The sequence below is a fragment of the Solanum stenotomum genome, chromosome 5, assembly GCF_019186545.1.
Source record: "Solanum stenotomum isolate F172 chromosome 5, ASM1918654v1, whole genome shotgun sequence".
Lineage (NCBI taxonomy): Eukaryota > Viridiplantae > Streptophyta > Magnoliopsida > Solanales > Solanaceae > Solanum > Solanum stenotomum.
The window spans coordinates 49,383,067-49,408,563 of NC_064286.1; the positions used below are offsets into that span (position 1 = coordinate 49,383,067).

The 25,497-nt window shown below is 34.8% G+C and overlaps 3 protein-coding genes and 1 pseudogene across 3 annotated transcripts; 3 read left to right on the forward strand and 1 right to left on the reverse strand.

Moving 5' to 3' along the window:
• Positions 1–44: 44 nt before the first annotated feature.
• Positions 45–2,260, forward strand: LOC125865526 (putative disease resistance protein At3g14460). Its single transcript, XM_049545721.1, has one exon. The coding sequence runs from the start codon at positions 65–67 to the stop codon at positions 2,258–2,260; it is 2,196 nt and encodes a 731-aa protein (XP_049401678.1). The 5' UTR covers positions 45–64.
• A 5,332-nt stretch (positions 2,261–7,592) lies between these two features.
• Positions 7,593–9,427, reverse strand: LOC125864104 (uncharacterized). The gene is made up of 2 exons (XM_049544035.1): positions 8,639–9,427; positions 7,593–7,880 (listed from the first exon to the last, which is right to left on the reverse strand). The coding sequence occupies exons 1-2, from the start codon at positions 9,425–9,427 to the stop codon at positions 7,593–7,595; spliced, it is 1,077 nt and encodes a 358-aa protein (XP_049399992.1).
• A 2,216-nt stretch (positions 9,428–11,643) lies between these two features.
• On the forward strand, positions 11,644–12,234 carry LOC125866334 (uncharacterized). The gene has a single exon (XM_049546684.1). The coding sequence runs from the start codon at positions 11,644–11,646 to the stop codon at positions 12,232–12,234; it is 591 nt and encodes a 196-aa protein (XP_049402641.1).
• A 2,123-nt stretch (positions 12,235–14,357) lies between these two features.
• On the forward strand, positions 14,358–16,681 carry LOC125866314 (uncharacterized; annotated as a pseudogene).
• The last annotated feature ends 8,816 nt before the right edge of the window (positions 16,682–25,497 follow it).

The following is a 25,497-nucleotide window of genomic DNA, read 5'->3' on the forward strand; positions in this document are numbered from 1 at the left end:
TATCAGGTTGGAAGAGAGCCAAGGATCTCACATATTGGGAAAAAGTCGGCACTTGTCTTATTCGATGGGATATAGTGGTGAGTTTGAGAAATTGACACCCCTCTACAAATTGGAGCAGCTGAGGACATTGCTTCCGGCATATATTGATGTGAAATGTAATTACCCTCTAAGCAAGAGGGTCCAGCAAAACATACTGCCAAGACTAAAATCCTTAAGGGCATTATCATTGTCTCATTACAGGATTAAGGATTTGCCAAATGACTTGTTTATCAAATTAAAGCTCCTCAGATTTTTGGACCTTTCTAAGACATGGATTGAAAAGTTGCCTGATTCCATTTGTGGATTGTATAACTTAGAGACACTTCTCCTGTCATGTTGTGATTATCTTGAGGAGCTACCGCTTCAGATGGAGAAGTTGATTAACTTGCATTATCTTGACATAAGCAACACTAATTGCTTGAAGATGCGTCTACATCTGAGCAAATTGAAAAGCCTCCAAGTGTTAGTGGGAGCCAAGTTTCTTGTAGGTGGTTTGAGAATGGAAGATTTGGGTGAAGTACAGAACTTGTACGGATCTCTATCAGTTGTAGAGTTGCAAAATGTGGTTGATAGAAGGGAAGCTGTGAAGGCAAAGATAAGGGAGAAGAATCATGTTGACAAGTTATCATTGGAGTGGAGTGAAAGTAGTAGTGCCGACAATTCACAAACTGAAAGAGACATACTTGATGAGCTACGCCCACATAAAAACATAAAAGAAGTCAAAATCATCGGATATAGAGGGACAACATTTCCGAATTGGCTAGCTGATCCTTTGTTTCTTAAGCTAGAACAGTTGTCTATTGATAACTGCAAAAACTGTTTTTCCTTGCCAGCACTAGGACGGCTTCCTTGTTTGAAAATCCTTTCCATTAGAGGGATGCATGGAATAACAGAGGTGACGGAAGAATTCTATGGCAATTTGTCCTCTAAAAAGCCTTTTAACTGTCTTGAGGAACTTATATTTGAAGATATGCCGGAGTGGAAGCAATGGCACGTACTAGGAAGTGGAGAGTTCCCTATACTTGAGAGGCTTGAAATTAAAAATTGCCCTGAAGTCAGTTTGGAGACACCCATCCAACTTTCATGTTTAAAAAGTTTTAAAGTTATTGGTTGTCCAAAGGTTGGAGTTGTTTTTGATGATGCTCAACTGTTTAGATCCCAAATTGAGGGAATGAAGCAGATTGTTGAATTAGATATTAGGAATTGTAACTCTGTTGCCTTCTTTCCTTTTAGCATACTGCCCACTACCTTGAAGAGAATAAGGATATCTGGTTGCCAGAAATTGAAATTGGATCCGCCAGTTGGTGAGATGAGTATGTTTCTCGAGGAATTGACACTGCAAAAATGTGATTGTATAGATGATATATCACCTGAGTTGCTCCCAAGAGCACGCAGATTGAAAGTATCTAATTGCCACAACCTTACTAGTTTTTTGATTCCTACTGCCACTGAAAATCTTATTTTGGAATGTCAGAATGTTGAAATACTTTCGGTGGCATGTGGGGGGACCCAGATGTCGTCACTGACTATTCATGGCTGTAATAAGGTGAAGTGGCTGCCAGAACGTATGCAGGAACTCCTTCCATCTCTTAAGGAACTGCAACTGATTGCTTGTCGAGAAATAGAGTCCTTTCCTGAAGGAGGATTGCCCTTCAATTTAGAACTCCTTTATATCGTTGGTTGCAAGAAACTGGTGAATGGCCGAAAGGAGTGGCGTTTACAGAGACTCCCCTGTCTCACAGAGTTAATCATCTACCATGATGGGAGTGACGAAGAGATTGTTGGTGGTGAGGATTGGGAGTTGCCTTCCTCTATTCAAACACTTCAGGTATACTATCTGAAAACATTAAGCAGCCAACATCTCAAAAGCCTCACCTCTCTTCAATATCTACGTATTGAGGGTAATTTACCTCAAATTCAGTCAATGCTGGAACAAGGCCAGTTTTCGCACCTCACTTCGCTTCAAAGTCTACAAATCAGGAATTTCCCTAATCTCCAATCACTTCCTGAATCAGCACTGCCCTCCTCCCTCTCTCAGCTGACCATCATCCATTGCCCTAAGCTCCAATCTCTTCCAGTAAAAGGGATGCCCTCTTCCCTCTCTAAACTAGCTATTTCCAAATGCTCATTGCTCTCACCACTACTAGAATTTGACAAGGGGGAATACTGGCCAAATATTGCTCAATTTCTCACCATAGACATCGATGATGAATGCATGTGATGATTAAAACGAATGGCTCTTCAACTGATGTAAGCTATTCTTTTCCCTTTGAAGCTTTTTATTTCCGTTTACTTCATTTTGCTTTTTTGTTAATTCTTTTCATTTTTAATCAGTAGTTCTGAAAACATGCGTTGCACGTTTATTCCAAAATATTTCATATAATTTTTGTATTGTAAATGACAGAATTTATCCACCTTCAAATCTATTGGTATTTACTAAAAAAGTATCCACCATTTTTACGATAGAAAGTACATATATCTTCCTAATAAAAAGAATACACCCTTAATTATAAAATTGACTAAAAGTGCATAAATTGTAAAAATAACTAATTATTGTACAAATACAATATTCGAATGAGGATACTAAAATACCACATGTTAGATTAATGTATACAAAACAACTAACCAATGTAAATTCTCAATATTAATAACCATAAAACAATAAAAAGTTATACAATAACAACAAACAAGAAACATAAACATTAAAAAAAAAAACAAATAAAAAGAGACAAGAGAAGAGAGCATAGAGAACTTGATATTAACGTATGGCAATATAGTGGAAGTATCAACTCCAACAATCCTTTGTCACAATCTACATATAATTAATATTGTTATTCTAATAATATAGCTTTTTGTCATGCTTTCCCTATTAAAAAAATGAAATATTAGAAAGACCCTAATAGGAAAAGACAATAATCTAAAATATTAACTAAGTAATATCTACATGCAAAAAATATGAACAACAAATTTATAAGTTATACATACTATTTACTTGCCATTAAAAGAGATCTGGACAAATAGACATTGTCCAACTGCTTGAACTTTATCTCTATGTGTATTTTGCAATTACATATATAGTTAAGGAAGAAGTTGAGGGGTCACATTAGTATATGACAGGACATTAAATTAGCGTTTGGCCATAAATTTCTAAATATTCTTGGCAAATATTATTTGGGTGAAAATTTCACCATGTGTTTGGCCATAGTATTTGGGAAATATATTTCACTTTTAAAAAATAATAATTTATACCCATAAGTTTTTAAAAACTATCAAAACTAACCATAAGTTTATATTACAAGTCAATTGAATTTTCGTTGCAACAATAACAAATGGCATAATACATATATTAGCCCCTAAACTTGGCTTCAAATTTTAAGTTTGACCTCCAACTTTCACAGTGCACAAATAGACACTTTAACTATCCAGACTTTTAATAAATAAACCCGCGAGTCCTACCTGGCAAAATGCGTGATATGCACGAATTCTGCGCGAGTTGGGAGTTATTTTCGAGGCCCACAACGGTAAAAAAATGCTGAAATGACAATCCTACCCTTAATGAATCCCTTTTATATATATTTCTTTATATTTCCAAATCAAAATCTCATTTCTCTTTTCCTCCTCTTTCAAACCAAGTTTTTTCCTCTCTTTAAAACGATTTGTGCTCATATTTAGTGCAAATGGATTCTAATTTTTTTTGTCATTGTGGAAAAAGAGCTATAATGAAGATTTCTTGGTCTGCAAACAATCCAGGTCGTTGGTTTCTTGGATGTGAAGATGGTCGGGTATGGTTTCATTTAAAACATCTTTTTTGGTTTAAATTTTAGTTCTCAAGATTCAATTTTGATAGTGAATTTGTTCTTCTTAAACAGGTTGGATGCAAATTTTTTAGGTGGTGTGAACTTGATTATACTGAACACGCTAGAATTGCTATTTCGGGATTACAAAAGAGGATAAAAAAACATGATGAAGAAAAGGAAAAGATTAGGAGGAAATATCGAGTTTTGTTGATCATTGTGATACTATCTTGGATTTATAGAGAGTTCTTTATGTAGTAAATGTTATGTAGATTGGTTGAAAAAGTTATGCCANAGAAATAATATCTTTACCTTCAAAAGTTAGGGGAAAGCTGCGTACACACCAACCTCCCTAGATCCTACATGTCTGGCCACTCAAGTTGATTCCTGGGACCCCCTTCCATGTCTGGTTTTCGGTGCAAAAAGATGGGTTTTTTTTTTCGGTTGGAGTTTTTTTTGTAGGAGATAAGATTTATGTTGAGTGATTTACTGATATAAATGTGAGATAAATGGATTTACTACACAATTTTATCAACTTGAGTGACGATTTGAGAAATTTACCCCAAGGCTAGTGAATTTTCGTTTTGAGCTATCTTTTGCTGTTTCGCATGACCTTTACCACTGTATAAACACTAGTCGAATCAAGCTCTGAGTACAGAGTTAGCAGCACCTGAAGCACTAATTTTCCTGGTTCATAAAGAAACAGGACAATGGAGTCACTCTAGACTTGTAAAATTTTGCAAAACTTGTATAGTTTTTGTCAGAACCTTAGTTTTTGTGAAGCAGCTATTGGAACAATGGTTGAGCTTAAGCTCCCCTTAGCTTTGTAATTTTATTCATCAATATAGAGGTTTCACCATCATACGGTCATAATTTTTTTTAAAAAAATGGGGTCATGAATGATGCCTATTCCAATAGAAACAAGCCTGCGCTCTCAGCTAAAAAAAGTTTTTAGCGTCAATAAATATGTACATCAACGAAGAGTGCTAAACCCTTTGCCAACATTAGTTAATTGTCATTGATCCAATGTTGCTATAGTCTTTTGTGGCATTTACAAAGAGGGATAAAATGTAATTCTTCCTCCTCCTCCTTTTTACCTTGAAATGAACAAAACTCTCTCTTCTTCCTACATTCAGCTTTGAAGCATCGATATAAATCATACCATCCATTAACAAGTTACTAGAGGTGAGATTTCTCATTATTTTCTTTGTTTTTCACTTTTGTTCGTCGCGTTTAAAGTTTTAGGCATAATACATATATTGGACCCTAAACTTGGCTTCAAATTTTAACTTTGACCTTCAACTTTCAAAGTGCACAAATAGGCACTTTAACTATCCAACCTTTTAATAGATAAACACGCGAGTCCTACCTGGCAAAATGCGTGATATGCACGAATTCTGCGCGAGTTGGGAGTTATTTTCGAGGCCCACAATGGTAAAAAAATGCTGAAATGACAATCCTACCCTTAATGAATCCCTTTTATATATATTTCTTTATATTTCCAAATCAAAATCTCATTTCTCTTTTCCTCCTCTTTCAAACCAAGTTTTTTCCTCTCTTTAAAACGATTTGTGCTCATATTTAGTGCAAATGGATTCTAATTTTTTTTGTCATTGTGGAAAAAGAGCTATAATGAAGATTTCTTGGTCTGCAAACAATCCAGGTCGTTGGTTTCTTGGATGTGAAGATGGTCGGGTATGGTTTCATTTAAAACATCTTTTTTGGTTTAAATTTTAGTTCTCAAGATTCAATTTTGATAGTGAATTTGTTCTTCTTAAACAGGTTGGATGCAAATTTTTTAGGTGGTGTGAACTTGATTATACTGAACACGCTAGAATTGCTATTTCGGGATTACAAAAGAGGATAAAAAAACATGATGAAGAAAAGGAAAAGATTAGGAGGAAATATCGAGTTTTGTTGATCATTGTGATACTATCTTGGATTTATAGAGAATTCTTTATGTAGTAAATGTTATGTAGATTGGTTGAAAAAGTTATGCCAGAATCGTTTTGTTCGTAAAGTAGTTTTCTTTATGGGTTAGTGGCTACCACTATCTATTGTAAGCAATCAAAATAATGGATGTGAAATGCACTATTTTAGAGTTGGCAGCAGTTTGTCTCTCAACATTAATTTTAATATTCATCACTTTTACAACTTACAAGGACATTACTTAGCATGATTCATACACTTTCATACTAGCATGATTCACACACGTTCATACATAGTAAACACCTAGCATCAAGGCAGCCTAACATCAATCATAACAAACACCAAAAGACTTCACAAAACATAACTTAATATCCATTAAACTAGGACAACTAAATACCCTCCAAAGATTTGTCTATGCAAACATACATCAAAATAACCCAAAATACATCAAAATGATTAGTAATTGGAGTATGCCTTTACAAACATTTATCAAAATAAACAAAAACAAAGACCTCCTAGATCAACATTTATACACATCATTTAACACTTTAAACTCTTATGGAACCCACTTGCCCTTGGATTTGCTTTGCACCTTTTTCTTTGACAATTGTTGAAGTTAATTTCTAGTCATTGCATCTTTTCCTTTCCATTTCAAACCACGTGGCTTGAATCCAAGATCAACATTTGTTTGTGATGCATCTTTAAATGCTATCTCTGTTCCACTTGAGATAACCCTTTCACTTGATCTTCCTGGCTACATAATTCATAGGGCATTATTTAGTATACCTAAATAAAGATGTGAGAAAATAAATTAAAGAAGGCAATATACATACGTTAATCACTTGTCTTCCAGTTTGTATGTCTGTGTAAACACCAAATCCCACATCTCTTGTTCTTTTTCTTCCAACTGAAGGAGCTGGTGGCATTCCAACTGAAGACGGTGGTGACATTCCAACTGAAGAAGATGTTGCCCTTGCAGTTGGCTTCTTTTTTTTCCTTCCTTTAACCTTTGAAGTATCTGCACATAAAGAAGAGGCATTTCTAGTGCTAGGCTGCCTCAATGGTGGTTGTGAAGGCTGCCTCACTGGTGGTTGTTGAAAAGGCCTTGCAGGCTGTTGTGTGGGCTGTTGAGAGGGCTATAAAGACACAAAATTAGAAGTATAAAACTAATTAAAACTTACAAGTAATACAGAAATTCTTACCATTGATTTACAAGTTCTTTTGTTATGCCCAACTTGATGGCATTTGGAATATGACACCTTCACTCCATTCTTTGATGCTTTCCCCCACTTCTTTTTTCTCGGTTCATCTTTATCTTTTCTTCTACATCTACCTGGTCTTCCAGGCATCAGCTTCACTTCAGGAGGCTCAACTAGTGGGTTATTGGTGTCAGGCCACATTATCATATTAGAGATGGGTTGTAAGAAGTACTTATAAGCTCTTAGGAATGCATCTTTTTTGTACCAATGTTCCACATAATCTTCTGGTTCTTGCCTAATGTGATATAAGGCACAAACTGCATGTTGGCAAGGTATGCCCCTCAACTGCCACAACCTACAACTACATGTCTTTCTAGTCATGTCAATTATGTGTCTATACTCTCCTTCTTGAATTTCAAATCCAATGTCATGATTCCAATTCACCCTTAGTGTCCTACCAATCTCTTTGTTTTCTTCTAAAATCAATCTTGCCATAGGTGAAATGTCACCGATCCAAGTATCTACAAACTTAATCATATCTCCATGCCTATCCATCATTTTATGTCTAATATCTTCAAGCATACTAATCACAGATTTATGTCTAGGACCAACAATCCATGAATTAAATGTTTCACACATTATTTTCCACCACATCACACTTTGATCTTTCACTAAATAAAGCTCTACACCAATATTCTTTGTTATATCCAAGCAATGCCTCACATATTCTATCACCCAATTTTCCCAAATATTCAAATTCATCTCTCAATTTAACCTCAAAGCTAGCTTTGGCACACCTCCAAAATGCTTTTCTCCTTTCCTCACCTCTCCATCTTTTTTGCCAATTTGCCCAAATATGTCTTGAACACATTCTTCTTTCAGCATTAGGAAGTAAGACTTCAACTGCTACCTCAAGACCCTAAGAAATATTAAATCAATAACTTTAAGGCACACTTCACTTACTTCACACACTAAGTGAATAGCTACATGTTTTGCAACCTTTTAGACAGAATATTTTGCAACTTTTTATTACAAAGTGATTCAACAAACTACCCACAAACAAATAGCACAAGATCAAGATGCAAAAAATAGAATGAAATAAAACATGATTTAATCCAAAGCATGCATGTAATTTTTTTCAATGTCAAACAAACACAATTCTAATCAATTTCATAGGCAAGCTTAGGTGAAATATCATATCTTAGAATCTATTGTTTATTCAATCTCATTTTATATGATAAAAGAATGATACATTTATGTATTTGATAGTAAGGATCAATTTAAGATTTGAAATTTATGATTTCTAGATTTTAGCCATTTTGAGCTTACTAGGTTCTAAACTTGTGATTTGCAATTCAAAGAGCTTGTGAATCAGCTCATCATACTTAATTATCCCTATACAGTGACATAAAGTCATTCTACATGATAAAATTGTGAGTTTGCAACATCATTCCCATACAGACCAATTGCACCAAAAACAGAATGTCAATCCTGCGCAAATGACTGATTGCAAAAACAGTTGACAAAATTAATCATGTCTTCATGATGTTAAATCTTTTGCAGTAACACAGGGTAGTAACACAAAACAGTAACACAGGGCAGTAATACAGGACAGTAACACAGGGCAGTAACACAAGACAGTAAGCTGTAATAAATAAACAAAGGCAGAATAAATACCTTTTGCATGTCAGACATGACTGTTATGCCACTTCCATCACCAAGTTGCAAGTCTTCAATGAGATAGCTTAAGAACCAACTCCAAGAGTGTTTAGTTTCTTGATCAACCACTGCCCAAGCTATTGGATACATTTGATTGTTTCCATTTTTTCCAACAGCCACTAATAATTCTCTTCTACAAGCACCCTTCAGAAAGCATCCATCCAATCCTATAATCTTCCTACAACCTTCCAGCCATCCATTTTTCAATGCAGCAAAGCAAACATAGAAATATTTGAACAAGTGTAAGCCATGGACTGTTTCATTATCAGTTCTAACCCAACAAGAACTCCCAGGATTTGTACTCTTAATCATGTCAGCATAGTCTAACAACCTTAAAAACTCAAGCTTCCAATCACCCAAGAACTTGGCAATAACATTCATTTTTGCCCTGAAACATATTGATCTTCCCACTTTTAAGCCCCATTCTTTTTTTAGTGTCTCTTGAAGCTTATGAACTCTCATGTAAGGTTGAGATATTATTCTATCCCTCATCCTCATTTCCACATATTTGGCTGTGCACAACCTGTTCTTATTCTTTGAAATACATCTATGAGCAGGATAGTATTTCTTCACAAAAAAATTTCTAGAATCTTTATCCAAGCTTGCAAAGATTTCCCATTTACACTTCCCTTCACATTTTACCCTAACTCTATGAGGTTCATTGGGCTTAAGCCTTAACTGAACCTTATGTTGAACAGCATAATCAACAACAGCCTTTCTAAATTGAGTTACACTCTCAAATATCATACCCAACTCAAAGAAAGAAACGGATGAAGAAGAATCATACCTCAATTTGTTGCTTTTTCTTCTTGAAGGTGAATCAACACCTGGTTATGCTAGAACATCTAGCTCCTCATCACTATCTTCACTTGGTTCATCTGATGAATCAATAAACACTTCATCACCTCCCAATTTCCCATTAAATTTGGCTGCCTTATTGGTGAAGATATTCTCAAATCCCTTATCTATGCCAACTTCTCCAAGCTCAACACCTTGATCCTTTAAGAGTTTTTTAGTTCTCTTTTTTTGCTTTGCAGCTTCATTTTTTTTGTCTTCCCTAAGTTTTTCTCTAAAAGCTCTCAATTCTTCATCAACTTCACTATCATCCTGATCTGGAACATCATCTAAGTTATCCTCTTCAAAGTTAAGAGAATCATCATTTTCTTCATCTAATGGTTGTTCAACTTCACCTTCCCCATTTATACCATGTTCAGTGTGTGAAACCCTAGAGCAATTTCCCAATTCTTGATTATTATTTTCAACAGAAAATGGTCCCAAAGTAGGTGTAGCAGTGGACCCCCCCTTTTTAACAGTCACATGCTTCAAAAACAACTTAAAAAATGACCCACTCCACAAATCTTTAACAAAGTTATATAGTTGGCTGTCACTTTCTATCTTGACAAAATTATGGGTAATAGGGTCTTCAGTAAAAAAAGCATCAACTTCATCATATCCAATGTCTTTTGCATACGATTTCAGTTCGGTCAAAGAGAAGTGGTCCTTATCTATGCTAAATACGATGTTTCCCAATTTCGACACATATTGACCTTTATAAATGCGACCTCCATGGTGAAAAATAGCTATAATATGACCCATATGTATAAAGCTGTAAGAAAATAACTATTTTACATTAATGGTGATAAAAAGATTCAACTTTGTATCAAAGATAAACTTTCAAAAGGGCAAATTTAGGCATACCTGAACAGATGAACATCAACTTCCCTAAAAATCTTGAACGATTTTCCCCCTTTGATTCCCAAATTTTGATTCACTTGCTGACCTAGGGTTTTCACTTTCACTTTGAGATGATTTTGAATTGTGTACGTGAAATGAACAGATGGAATGTTTTAACCCTTCTTTATTAATTGAAATTAATTAATTTATTTTTTAGTTCTAAAATTGACATGTAAAATGTTAAATTAGTTGACAGTCATTGATTGGCTCACTAATACACGTGGAAGCGTTTGCATTTCACGCACTTTGGTCCAAAAATCGCGGGTTTATTTATTAAAATTCTGGATAGTTAAAGTGTCTATTTGTGCACTGTGAAAGTTGGAGGTCAAACTTAAAATTTGAAGCCAAGTTTAGGGTCTAATATATGTATTATGCCAAAGTTTTATCATGTGTTGAAGATCGATGATGATGATTCTTCATATATGTATTTAAGGGTTCAGTACTATTTATCCCATCCCAATTTTTTGTGTTCACTTTGATTAAGAATCTGATTGGAATTAATATTTTTTGTTGTTTAAAATCTCCCAACGAGTTATCCCAAATATTTTTCCACATATAATCAACCATTTTGTTAATATATCATGGAAACCGTTATTTGTTTTAGTTGTTGGATTGAAAATTAAATATTCATGCATATTTAATAAATTTTTCCTAATATATAAATACATGATATTTTACCTAAAAATAGCTAAAAAGATTTAATTCCATCTCATCTCTTTCAGTATATTTTGTTTAGAATTGACTGATTTTGTCTTACCAGGATTGAATCAAAGTCTTTATTGAATTTTATAATTATTTCAGTTCTACTGAAAAGTTTCTACTAGTACTCCAAAATATTTGTTTTTACACCAAAATCATGGTCAAACACATATTTATAACAAGTTAAATATTTTTCTTTTTAGATAAAGAAAAGTTTGACCTTTCAGAAGGTTGGTCAAACATGCTTTAACTTTTCGCTCGCTTTTAAAAAAATATAATTACATCTATGATTGGATGTGCATAGTATATCTTCCAGCAAAAAGTTACACACTTTTCGCTCGCTTCTTCTTCTCAACTACATTGGTATATTTTTTTATGCTTCGACTAAGAAATTGAGGTGCATTGAGAAGTTGGAAACTATTAGATATTACAATTATATTTTTAAATTAAGCTGATTTTCAATGTTACTTTTGTTTATTTTATTAGGACATATATAGAAAATAAAGATGACAAAAAACACATCTGATGATATGCCGGAGAAGGAAGTCAATCGGGCTGCAAAGATTCTAATGCAAATAGTCAACAACAGATCATGCACGTCATTCAATCTTGACGAATGGTCGGAGGAATCAAGAGCTATGAATAGTCTTGAAACGATTCACCCCTGTAGCGAGGAAATAAGAGCTTGTTTCCGTAGGGAAGAAGCTCTAAGGTACACACAACCTGACAAGGCTTTCTCATATACAGCTGTTGACGGAAAGAAGTCTGTTGTTGCTCCGCTAAAAAGGCGTGGAGGCAAACTATTCAAAAGGATTTGTCATTATGATATTCTTAAGAGGAATAGACCACCTTTTTTCACACTCCATTGTTTGGTAAGAGATGCAGCGGCTAGATTGCCTGGAGGAGTTGGGACTAGAGATGATGTTTGTGTTTTGGCAAGGGACTCACAATTCATCGTTGAGGACATCTCCGATTCACAACTTAGAAAAGCTGTAAAGGGAGGGTTGGACCGTCTGCATTATGAAGACGATCCGTGCGTAAAATATGAGAGGGGAAGGCATCGGTGGACTTATCTACATGGAGATAGAAAGGTAGAAGATTTTGAAGATGATTCGACATAAACTCTTAAATGAATTTTGTAAACTAAAGATTAAAGACTTTCAGCTGTAAAATTTAATCATGTCTCTGTATTACTGCATCTTTCTGGATATTTTTCTGTTTAATATAAATATCATTAGTTCAGAAAAAGATGTGCTTGTTGATTTACTAATGCTTGTTAGTTCCTAAAATCGAATGGTCCAATAAGTTGAGAATTCTGTAACTTTCTCAAATGGCCACTCAGGTTGATACCTGTTTTGATATTCTTTATTTGAGCCGAGGGTCTATCAGAAATACTATTTCTACGTACCTTCAAAAAGTAGGGGTAAGCTACGTGCACACCAATCTCCCTAGATCCTACTTGTGGGATTTCACTGGGTCTAGGTGTGTTGTTGCTGGCCCACTCATGCTGTTCCCGGGCCCCTTCCATGTCAGATTTCCAGTGCAAGAAGGTTGTTTTTTCGGTTGGAGTTTTTTTGTAGCAGACAAGATTTAGGTTGAGTGATTTTATTGATATTAAGGCGACATAAATGGCTTCACTACACAATTTCATCAACATGAGTGACAATTTGAGAAATTTGTTAGGACCGAAATAAGCAAATGTCATGTAGAACCTAGCAAAGCAAACCTTGAAAGATCATGAGTAAGAAGACAAACGAGAAATATACCCAAAGACACAAAGATTTAACATGGTTCGGTCTACCGACCTACATTCACAAAGGAGATGAGCAATCCACTATAAATATGAAAGTACAAAATATAGAGAGAAATAACCTCAACCAATTCACTTGAAATACAAGGAGGTTCACAAATTCTCCCCCATAATCAAAACGCTAAGACTAGTCAAATTTTAAACATTTTCCTAAAAGAAAAACCTATTTATGGTAAGAAACTCAGGACAATTAATACCTAACAAATCTCCCCCTTGACCTGAATTTCGCATGACCTTGAGCACTATACAAGCACTAGTCGAATCAAGCTCGGAAGTACAGTGTTAGCGGCACCTGAAGCACTAATTGTCCTGGTTCATAAAGAAACAGGACAATGGGGTCATGACTCATGAATGATGCTTATTCCAATAGAAACACGCCAACACTCTCAGCTAAAAGACTTCCCTCACTACAATAAAAACAGTTTTTAACGTCAATAACTATGCACATCAACAAAGAGTGCTAAACCCTTTACCAATATTAGTTAATTGTCATTGATCCAATTTTGCTATAGGCTTTTGCCGCATTTACAAATAGTGCTAAAATATAATTGCCACTAAAGAAACATATTTAGCAGCAATTAAGCTATTATTGTTAATAATTGCCACTAAAAGTCATCTTTGATGTATTGCTTGTGGCTTTGATCTCCAAGTACAGAGTTAGATGCATTGTGCAAGTCTAATTGATCAATCGATGCTTGGATTTTTTTTCCTTTTTGCTGGACCAAAATAAGTTCGCAAGAGATGGAGTTCAGCTGAGAACGTCAGGTCTTTTCGACTGTTAGCATGGGAAACCACAAGAGATCATATTGCATACATAAGCTACATAAACTGAGATCATTTGGTGCAGAACTTCATCATTCAATATTACAGTGCCTTTTAAGACTTTTCCCTTTCTATACGATCTTAAGAAGTTGCCTCCAGTAGATGAGATAAAGGAGAAATGAAGATGAAAAATATTGTATACCACACAAATTTTAACTACAATTGTATTAAAGATGTTTCATTATACTAGGGAAAAATAGTGATCTATAAACTTATATATATAGCTTCTAAATATAGTAAATCATCATATAAGTTCACACGAAAAATTAGATACATCAAGTCTTGTAATTTGAATTTGAATTTTTTTTTTTTGGAGGGTAGAAGAAATATTTTGAGGGAAGAGATTATATGACTAACTTAGAAAATTATTAAATACATTTATCTCCTAATTAATATACCTTTTTAGTGAGGAGATTAGATTGACTAAATTAGAAAATTATTAAAATCCATTTATCTCTTAATCAATATACCTTTTTAGCCCTTTTAACTTCTATCTCCATAGTCTATAAATCAAACACACACTGTCTATCTGAAAAGTACTTGTTTCTACACCAAAAACTTTGATCAAACACTTTACTCCTTACAAAGATGACAGAAAACACATCTGATGATATGCCGTACAAGGAAGTGAATCGTGCAGCAAAGATTCTAATGCAAATGGCCAATGTTGTGAATCAGCCCCAGCCCAATAAGGATACCAACAAGTAGGGGTGTACAAAACCAAACCGAAAAACGAGAAAAAAAACCCGACTAGTGATTGATTTGGTATTGAAAAAAAAACCCGACTATATTTGGGTTGATTTGGTTTTAACTAAAAAAAACCAACCCGAGACCAAACCAATCCGACATTATATATATAATTTAAACTTTTTATTTTATACATAAAAATATTTTCTTTGATATAATTTTTAAATATTTCTTATACTTTTTCATAGTTTTTATCTTTTAATATATTATTTCAAATTTGAAACTTAGAATTCTGAATGGTTCAATAAAGATTATAGTCCACATATGTTGATAATTATAATAAAGCTTAAATCAAAATCAAATTAATACTAATGCAAAAAGAAAATCAATTCAACACTAAGAATGACAATAATATTGAATAGTTGTTCTTTTGTTTTATTTTGGTTTAGACAATTCAAATACATAATCTAATTTTAATTTCCTTTAATATTTAGTCATGTAACTAATACTTATTAAACTTATTTTAGCATGATTTAGTACTTTTAAATTATGATAATTTTCATTATGACTTGTTAATTTGCAATATTTGTTTTACGCGATTTCATTATTATTATTATTTTATTGGATATTTTAGTGTCATTACTCATATCATATTTTGTGTTATTTTCCTAAGAAACACCTTAGATAGTTGTAATTTGGTAGCACTAAAGAAATATTTGAAGTACAAGTAAATTATATGTTTGTATGAATACTTTACTGAAAAAACCCGAAAATCCGAAAACACCGAAAAAATCCGAAAAAACCTGAGGTTGAAAAACTTGAGTTTTATTGGTTTGGTTTATAGATTTAAAAATCCAACACAAATGGTTTGGTTTGATATTTGAAAAACTCGAACCAACCCGGTCATGTACACTCCTACCAACAAGGATATCACACAAATAGATATTGGGCCGAGTAAAAGCAATCAGGCCAAGCCTTCACAAAGGATAATTTGGGATCCAGGCTGAGGGTACTGTTGGTTGTCGTTAAATAGAACAGGGCATCACTATCAAAGGGATCGTCAATTATGTGCAAAAGGCAGTTTCTACATTTCTCATCCCCAATCTAAGTCTAAGCTTCTCATCTCCCTTCTACCGTCTATCAATTCCCTAGTTCTTATGTTTAGTATTTCTATGATTCTGTTTGGATTTTTGTTGTTTGCGGTTATTGCATTTACTTTGTGGATTTGTGATTGAACTCTAGTCTTGTTGATATAGTTGAGAAGTTGGTTACTGTTACATTGGATTTGAGTTCATTAAAGCCAACAATAAATCATGCACGTCATTCAATCTTGGCGAAAGGTCAGAGGAATCAAGAGCTGTGAATAGTCTCGAAACGATTCACCCCCACAGCGAGGAAATAAGAGCTTGTTTCCGTAGAGAAGAAGCTCTAAGGTATAGAGAACCTGAAAGGGCTTTCTCATATACAACTATCAATGGTCATAAATCTGTTGTTGCTTCGCTAAAAAGGCGTAGTGGCAAACCATTAAAAGGATTCGTCATCACGATATTCTTAAGACAAATAGACCGACTCATTTTTCTCTTCACCGTTTAGTAAGAGATGCAGCTGCTAGATTGCCTGGAGGTGTTGGGATTAGAGATGATGTTTGTGTTTTGGCAAGGGACTCACAATTCATCGTTGAGGACATCTCCGGTTCACAACTTAGCAAAGTTGTAAGGGGAGGTAGTGGCGGAGCTAGGAATTTTATGAAGGGTGTCTAGAAATTGCACAACAAAAGCTCTTTTCAAAAAGGGGAAACATCTCCGGTTCACAACTTAACAAAGTTGTAAGGGGAGGCAGTGGCGGAGCTAGGAATTTTACAAAAGGGTGTCCAGAAATTGCACAACAAAAGCTCTTTTCAAAAAGGGGAAAAAAATTATTGCTAGTGAGATTTGAACACGCAAGCACTAGCTCATTCAAGGCGTCTAGAACCGTCAAAGGGGTCTAAAACCGCTACGCTACAACAACCTATTGTATTAAGTGTCCAAAATATGTTATTTAATCACTTTGTGTATCATTTTACTTGTATATATGGTATGTTTTTCCGATGAAGGGTGTCCAACATGCACATGGCAACGCCCCTGAGGGGAGGGCTGGACCGTCTGCACTATGAAGACGATCCATGTGTAAAATATGAGAGGGAAAAGCGTAGGTGGACTTATCTACATAGAGATAGACAAGGAGAAGATTTTGAAGATGATTCAACGTGAACTTTGGAAAGAATTTTGTAAACAAAAGATTAAAGACTTTCAGTTGTAATCATCTCTTTTTTTTTTGTTTAATATAAATATCATTAGTTTACTAATGCTTGTTAGTTCCTAATTAAAACAATATCTGACCATATGAAAGAAAAATCAAATGGTCCAATAAGTTGATAGTTTTGTAACTTTCTTAAATGGCGACTCATGTTGATACCTGTTTTGATATGCTTTATTTGAGTCAAGGGTCTATCAGAAATAACATATCTCTACCTTCAACAGGTAGGGGAAAGCTGCATACACACCAACCTCCCTAAATCGTACTCGTGTAATTTCACTGAGTATGTTGTTGTTGGCCACTCAATTTGATTCTTGGCCCCCCTTCCATGTCAAATTTCTGGTGCAAGGTGTTTTTTTAGCTTGGAATTACTTTGTAGAAGACAAGATTTATGTTGAGTGACATTATTGATACAAAGACGAGATAAATAGCTTTACTATACAATTTCATCAACATGAGGGACAATTTGACAAATTTACTCCTTTGCTGGTTTGATTGCTATATATTAAACTGCTTTAATATGCACTGCTTGAGCCGAGAGTCACTTGAAAACAACATATCAACCTTCTTGAGATAAGGGTAAGTTCTGAGTATACTATACCCTCCCAAACCTCACAAATATAACATTCATTCTAAAAAAGGAACCAGGCGCGATGCATTCACTAAGGTGCAATTCATTGGAGTCAAATAAGAAAAAAATGAATTGGATTGAGCTAAGGGCCATTTGGAAAAATAACCTCTCTACCTTCTTGAGGTAGGGGTGGGGTCTGAATACACTAATGACTAGACCCTCCTAAACATCACTTGTGGATTACAATTGTTATGTTATTGTTGTTGTTATTGAATTCATCGAAAAAAGAATCGTACTATATGTAGATTGTTTACGTCTATACCACACGAATTTTAACTACAACCATGTTAAATATCTTATCTTATATTTAGGAAAAATAGTAATTTATAATATTATATGTAGAGCTTCCAAATATAGTAAATAAAAAAAAAACCATCATATAAGTTCACACAAAAAAATTAGATATATCCAGTCTTGTAATTTGAATTTGAATATATTTTTTTTGGAGGGAGGAAACTATATTTTTAGTGAGGAGATAAGATTTCATTTGACTAATTTAGAAGATTATTAAAATCCATTTCATCCCTTAATTAATATTCCTTTTTTAGTCCTTTTAACTTCTATAAATCAAACACAAATTGTGTATCTAATTTCAATATATCTTCATCACACCATTCATGTTCTTTCGGTCAACATCTTCTTCCTCCTCCTTTTTATCTTGAAATGAACAAAATTCTCCCTTCTTCTTCCTACATTCATCTTTGAAGCATCGATATAAATCATACCATCCATTAACAAGTTACTAGAGGTGAGATTTCTCATTATTTCCTTTGTTTTTCACCTTTGTTCATCTCGTTTAAAGTTTTATCATGTGTTGAAGATGATGATGATTCTTCATATATATATATATATATATATATATATATATATATATATATATTTAAGGGTTCAGTATTTAGCCCATCCTAATTTTGTGTGTTCACTTTGATTAAGTTGGAGATTAAAAATCTGATTGGAATAATTTTTGTTGTTTAAAATCTCCCAATGAGTTATCCCAAATATTTTTCCACATATAATCAACCATTTTGTTTAGTTGTTGGATTGAAAAATAAATATTCGTACCTATTTAATGAAATTTTCCTAATATATAAATACATGATATTTTACCTAAAGATAGCTAAAAAGATTTTCTTCGATCTCATTCATTTCAGTATATTTTGTTTAGAATTGACTGATTTTTAATCTTTACCAGGATTGAATCAAAGTCTTTATTGAATTTCATCATCTTTTCAGTTCTTACTTAAAAGTTTCTACTAGTACTCCAAAATATTTGTTCTCACACCAAAATCTCGGTCAAACATATCTTTATAACAAATTAAATATTTTTCTTTTTAGCTAAAGAAAAGCTTGACCTTTCAAAAGGTTGGTCAAACATGCTTTAATTGTTCGTTCGCTTGTTCTTCTCAAGTAAATTGGTATATTTTTTTTATGCTTCGACTAAGAAATGGACACTAATAGATATTACAACTATATTTAAAGCTGATTTTCAATTTTACTTTTGTTTATTTTATTTATTAGGACATATATAGAAAATAAAGATGACGAAAAACACATATGATGATATGCCGGACAAGGAAGTCAATCGGGCTGCAAAGATTCTAATGTGAATTGCCAACAACAGTCATATTAGTATGTACTAGAGAATTCGTCGAAAAAAGAATTGTACTATTGATAGTATATCACATGAATTTTAACTACAATCATACTAATAGTACCTGTTATTATTACCTTTTAAAAGTAAATTTATTCTAGATTATTAATGAATACATATAAAAAGAATCATCAGGAATACATATAATTCTACACTTATTTAATGAATTATTTTATTCTAAAACAAACATAAATTAATTCATTCCCAAAGGAAATAAAAAAAACCCTAAACCTTGCCACCGTTAAACTTTTTAGTCTTTTCCGATGGCCGCCTTGGCTGGGGGCCATCACCCTCCTGAGGATGGCATACTGGCAGTACCTACGTATGCTGACTCTTTGAGACATTATAAAGCTAATAGTAAGGCTTTACCCCTTAAACCAATTTCCTTTTTGCATGGTGAACCACAAGTAATATGGGAACAGGACGAAGTGAATCAGATGATCATAAACGAGAATCTTGAATATGTAGTAATTGGTAAGTTTTCGTATGGATGGCCTGATATACAAGACCTGCGTAGATTGATCCCTAAGCAGTGTGAACTTAAATGGGATTGCAATATTAGTCTATTAAGCAATAGACATGTTTTAATCAGGGCTACTCTCTTGGAGGATTACGTACACCTATTATCGAAACCGGCTTTCTACATTAATCAGCAAAAATGGTTCATATCCAATGCGAACTCTCAAGTGGGATCCAATGTTCAATCCGGAGGAGGAAACAACGACTGCTATTGCGTGGATCTCTTTTCCCTCGCTTCCCCCAAAAATTTTTGGAAAGGAAACAATTTTCTCCTTAGCTGCAGCAGTAGGGAAGCCATTACAGGTAGATATGGCTACAAGAAATCAAACCAGGCCTAGTTGTGCGAGAATGAAAGTGGAAGTAGATCTGATGAAAGAATTTCCGAAACGCATTAAGATTGGGATGCGAAAACAGAGTGGGGAGGTGATGGAGAAATGGATCAAAATAAAGTATGACTATGTCCCAAAATACTGTAAGACATGCATGATTCAGGGGCATAATGAAGAACAATGTTATGTGATACATCCGGAATATATCCAAAAGAGAAGACAGGGCACAAAGAAGGACAGACACAGGAGGATAGGAGGTTGAATTTTGAAGCTAAGGGGGGTGAAGCTGCAGATAAAGAACTTGTTGTACAAAAAGACAGGAAAGAGGGAGAGTTCATGGAGAAAAAGTATAAAAAATGGGGAGGAGGAAGAAACAAACCGCATGAACAGGTTTGGAGCAAAGTAGGCATCATAACTGGTAACAAATTTAATATGTTACGACAAGATACACAAGATGACAAAGAGATTCAAGAGAAGGATGGCGTAAAGAAGGTAGTCCATAAGAAGGAGACAAAAGTTGATTCCCCTGGGGCACGTATGAGTGATAACATGGAGAAGAGACACAAGTAAAAAATGACGTCTGATGATACGAACTTGGTTGAGGTGGACAACATATCAAAAAGTGAAGACGAAAACACTAAATCAGGCAGGGTCTCTATTCATAATGAGGATAAAACACCAGAAAGGTCAAGTAAAGAGGATCAGTCATTGGCTAACAATTATGGAGAAGAAAAACTCGATAAAGGAAACCAAAATAATGAGATTTTGTTTGGGACAAGTAATTTCTCTATGGGGGAGAATAGCAAAGGGGAGACATAGCATAAAAAAGGACTAGACTTAATTGAAGATGGTGAGGATGTGATACAACATAGAAGAGAGATGGAAGAGGATGAGGATATGGAGTATAACATACAACAAATTAGCAAAGCGGGCGACTTATCACCACGTCATACCAACAGTCTGAAACATGGGGCGAGAAAAGGCAAACAAACATTACCTCTTCAGGTGAATACAAGGAGCAGTAAGGACAAGGCATCCAACAGTGATCAATGATTGGGAAAATTATCTTTTGGAATATTAGGTCGGTTAACACTCAAAAATCTTTTGAGAGGTTAATTGACCTAAATAAAAGATATCATTATGCATTTGTAGCTTTGATGGAACCTTTTCAAGATCCATCAGAGTTAGATCATTTTAGGAGGAAACTGGCTTTGATAATGCAGGTGTAAATTGTTCGGGGAAAATTTGGTATTTTTGGAGATCGGAGTGGGAAGGAATCAGCATTCTAGATACTGTGCAGCAAGTCACCATTAGATTCAAAATTGACAGCAAGTTTTTCCTTATTTCTGCCGTATATGCTAGATGTAATGCTTTGGAAAGACTTAAACTTTGGGAAGAGTTAGAAAGTATTATTGACAGGGATCAATGGCCATGGATTATTGTGGGTGATTTTAATGTTATATTAAATGAAGAGGAGAAACTTGGAGGGATTCCTTTTACCCAGCATGAGGTCATAGATTTTGCATCATTCATCTGTATGTGTGCTTTATCAGAAGTGCAAACGATTGGAAGCAAATTTACTTGGTGGAATGGGCGGATTGAAGAGGAATGTATTTTTAAAAGGCTTGACAGGATCTTGGTGAACTAGGAATTTGTAAAAGTGTTTCCATCGTCAAAGGTACCCCATTTGATTAGACAGGGCTCAGATCATGCACCTTTGCATATGAGATGTAATTTGGAGGAGGACATCACAATCAAGCCTTTTCGATTTCTTAATCTTTGGAGACACCACAAAAATTTCAAGAAGATTGTGGAAGAGAACTGGAAGATCGATTTTGTAGGGAATCTGTTTATAGAATTCCAAGCAAAGATGAAAAAAGTTAAAAGGGCCCTGGCTGGTTGGAGTAAAGAAGTTTTTGGCAATGTTTTTCAATAAATTGCCACTATTGAAGATGTCATAAGGTAAAGGAAGCTCAGCTGGAGATTCAGCCTTCAGAAAGCAATAGAGTGGAGCTGCATAAAGTGGAGGTGGAATTAAAGACGTACTTGAGACTTGAAGAAGAGTTTTGGAGGCAAAAGGTGGGGATGAAATGGTTTTCAGAGGGTGATAAGAATACAAAGTTCTTTCACTCGTATGTAAAGGGGAGAAGAAGGAAGCTACATATTGCAGAGATTACAACAGAAAATGGAGTCACTCTAAAAACCAATGCTCACATTGGTCAAGCAGCGGTGGAGTTTTTCCAAGAGCAATTTAAAGAAAATAATCTTGTGGAAGATTATGCAGTGTTAGATTATATTCCAAGATGTGTATCAGATGTGGAGAATGAGGAAATGTGTAGACTGCCTAACAAGGAAGAGGTAAGAAAGGTGGTGTTTGAATTAAATGGGAGTAGTACATATGGTCCTGATGGATTCACAGGGCAATTTTATCAAGAATGTTGGGAGATAATAGGGGATGATATTAATAAAATGGTGTGTGCATTTTTTTGCGGACAAGATCTGACTAAGTTCATCACTCACTCTAATTTAGTGTTGCTGCCTAAGAAGGAGACAGTGAATAACTTTTCTGATTTACGTCTCATTAGTCTTAGTAATTTCATGAACAAAATCATATCTCGAGTGATTCATGAGAGAATGATCATGGTATTGGAAAATATTATTTCACCAACTCAATCAGGCTTTGTCAAGGGTAGAAGTATTGCGGAGAATGTTTTGTTGGCACAAGAGATAATCAGGGACATTAATAGAAGGAACAAAAATGTTAATGTGGTGGTAAAGCTAGATATGGCCAAGGCGTATGACAGGGTATCATGGGTTTTTCTTACTGAGGTGTTAAGGAAATTTGGTTTTTCAGAAGTAATGATTGATATGGTCTGGAGGATAATGTCAAATAATTGGTACTCAGTCCTTATAAATGGGAAGGCATATGGTTTTTTTCAGTCTTCCAGAGGCCTTAAGCAGGGGAATCCTTTATCCCCAACTTTGTTCATTATAGCAACAGAGGTCCTTGCTAGGGGCTTGAATAGCCTACATACATATACAGAGTTTAAAGGATATGGCCTTCCTAAGTGGAGTCTGAAAATCAATCATCTGTCCTATGCGGATGACACTATCTTATTTTGTTCAGGAGATAGAGGATCAGTGATCAAGATGATGAAGATTTTGAGGGATTATGAGGATGTATCGGGTCAAATGGTTAACAAAGCAAAGAGTTTTTTCTATTTACATGATAAGACTCTTTTGATTACTGCTATTAGAATGAGGAGACTGACAGGGATTAGGCTGGGTAATTTCCCTTTCATTTACTTGGGTTGTCCGATTTTTTATGGAAGGAACATCACAAGTCATTTTGAGGAGCTTATTAGGAAAATTGCCAAGAGGATTTTTTCATGGCATAACAAATTCTTAACTTTTGGTGGAAAGCAAATTCTTGTGAATAATGTACTCCAGTCGATGCCTGTGTACATTTTGTCAGCTATGAATCCTCCCAAGAAAGTAATTGAGCAAATACATCAAATATTTGCAAAATTCTTTTGGGGAAAGACAGGAGGTGTAAAAGGGAAACACTGGGTGGCTTGGAATGAATTATGTTTTCAAAAGGAGGAAGGGGGGATTGGTTTTAGATCTCTTCATGATGTCAATAAAGCATTATTTGCTAAGCTATGGTGGTCGTTCAGAATTTCCACCAACTCATTGTGGGCCAGTTATATGTGGAATAAGTATTGCAAGAAATTGCATCCTGTTATGGTGCATAGTAGAGGGGGTTCGCACATATGGAGGAAAATGGTTAACATCAGGGAGGAAGTGGAACATGACATTTGGTGGCAAATTAAAGCTGGAAACTCGAGCTTTTGGTTTGATAATTGGATCAAACAAGGTGCTTTGTACTTCACGGAAGGAGATCAGGCATAAGAAGAAGAAGTGGAGGTGAAAGATTTTGTAATAAACGGAGGCTGGAATGAACAAAAGTTGAAAGTAGTGGTATCAGATGAGATGGTACAACACATAATTATGAACATTAGACCTCCCGATACAGAATTTATTCTAGATAAGGCCTGGTGGGTACAAAGTTCAAAAGGAGATTTCACAGTAAAATCAGCATTTCACAGCTTGAGAAAAAAGAAGCAGAAAAAGATTGGACTAGTTACTTCTGGGTAAAGGGTTTAGCTTACAAAATCGGATTCTTTTTATGGAGAGTTTGGGATAAAAGAATAGCCACAGATGATAATTTGAAGAGAATGAGGATGCAAGTGGTGTCTAAATGTTATTGTTGTGAAAAAAGAGAAATTGAGACTATGTCTCACTTATTACTAACAGCTCCCATAGCCCAAAAGCTATGGAAGCAGTTTGCTTCATGTGTAGGTATCAACATAAATGGGTTGAATCTAAAGCAACTCATTTATAAGTGGTGGGAGCACAAAATGTCAACTAAGCTGGACCAATTACTAAAGGCCATTCCAACTATCATCATGTGGGAGTTGTGGAAGAGAAGAAATGCTAAAAGGCATGGGAAGGAGATATCTTATCAATATATGTATCTTTAATGCCAATTGACAATACATCAATTAATAAGAGTTAAATTCCCATGGTTTAAAAGATTATCCTGTCACTGGTCAGAAATGGTGGACACATTGAAGAGTTACAAACCTACTTTATACTTTAGGATTGTTACATGGTTGCAGCCAAAAGAAGGGTGGATTACTTGCAATACTGATGGGGCAAGCAAAGGCAATCCAGGTCAAAGTGCATATGGATTTTGCCTNAGTTGTGGAAGAGAAGAAATGCTAAAAGGCATGGGAAGGAGATATCTTATCAATATATGTATCATTAATGTCAATTGACAATACATCAATTAATAAGAGTTAAATTCCCATGGATTAAAGGATTATCCTGTCACTGGTCAGAAATGGTAGACACATTGAAGAGTTACAAACCTACTTTATACTTTAGGATTGTTACATGGTTGCAGCCAAAAGAAGGGTGGATTACTTGCAATACTGATGGGGCAAGCAAAGGCAATCCAGGTCAAAGTGCATATGGATTTTGCCTAAGGGACAGTAGTGGAGATCTTATATATGCAGAAGCTCAGAGTTTGGGGATAGTTACTAACATGGAGGCAGAGGCAAAAGCAGTTCTGGAAGCACTTAAGTATTGCATTAGGAAAAAACTAAATCAGGTTCAACTGGAGACTGATTCCCTAGTGCTTAAAAATATGATCAGCAGAAATTGGAGAATATTGTGGGAGCTAGTAGAAATAATGTAAGACATTCATAACATGCTTGAAAAAATTACAGTGAATGTTCGACACATTTTTAGAGAAACAAATCAGCTAGCAGATTGTATAGCTAATTCAGCAGTCAATACAGAAGATAAGCATATATTCCTTAATTTTCAACAATTGCTAAGTAAGGAAAGAAAGCTTTTGAATATTGATAAATATCAAGTCCCTTCAGTTCGTATCAAAACAAGGAAAATTAACTTGTACAATAATGGACAACATGTTTAGCCAACAAAAAGAGATACAGGGATCAACAAAAGACGAGAGTAAAAGGGCCAAATCTGAAGTGGTAGAGTGCATCCAGCAAAGAGATCTGGTGATTAAACCTCGGGAACATCTTCTCCTATTCGGCTTCAACTGCA

What these genes read in the sequence shown, in the direction of transcription:
- LOC125865526 (XM_049545721.1), top strand. Translation starts at nt 65, where the DNA reads ATGGGATATAGTGGTGAGTTTGAGAAATTGACACCCCTCTACAAATTG.
- LOC125864104 (XM_049544035.1), bottom strand. Translation starts at nt 9,427, where the DNA reads ATGATATTTGAGAGTGTAACTCAATTTAGAAAGGCTGTTGTTGATTAT. An exon ending in TCATGTCTGACATGCAAAAG is followed by an intron (nt 7,881 to 8,638) that starts GTATTTATTCTG and finishes AATATTTCTTAG; the next exon opens with GGTCTTGAGGTAGCAGTTGA.
- LOC125866334 (XM_049546684.1), top strand. Translation starts at nt 11,644, where the DNA reads ATGCCGGAGAAGGAAGTCAATCGGGCTGCAAAGATTCTAATGCAAATA.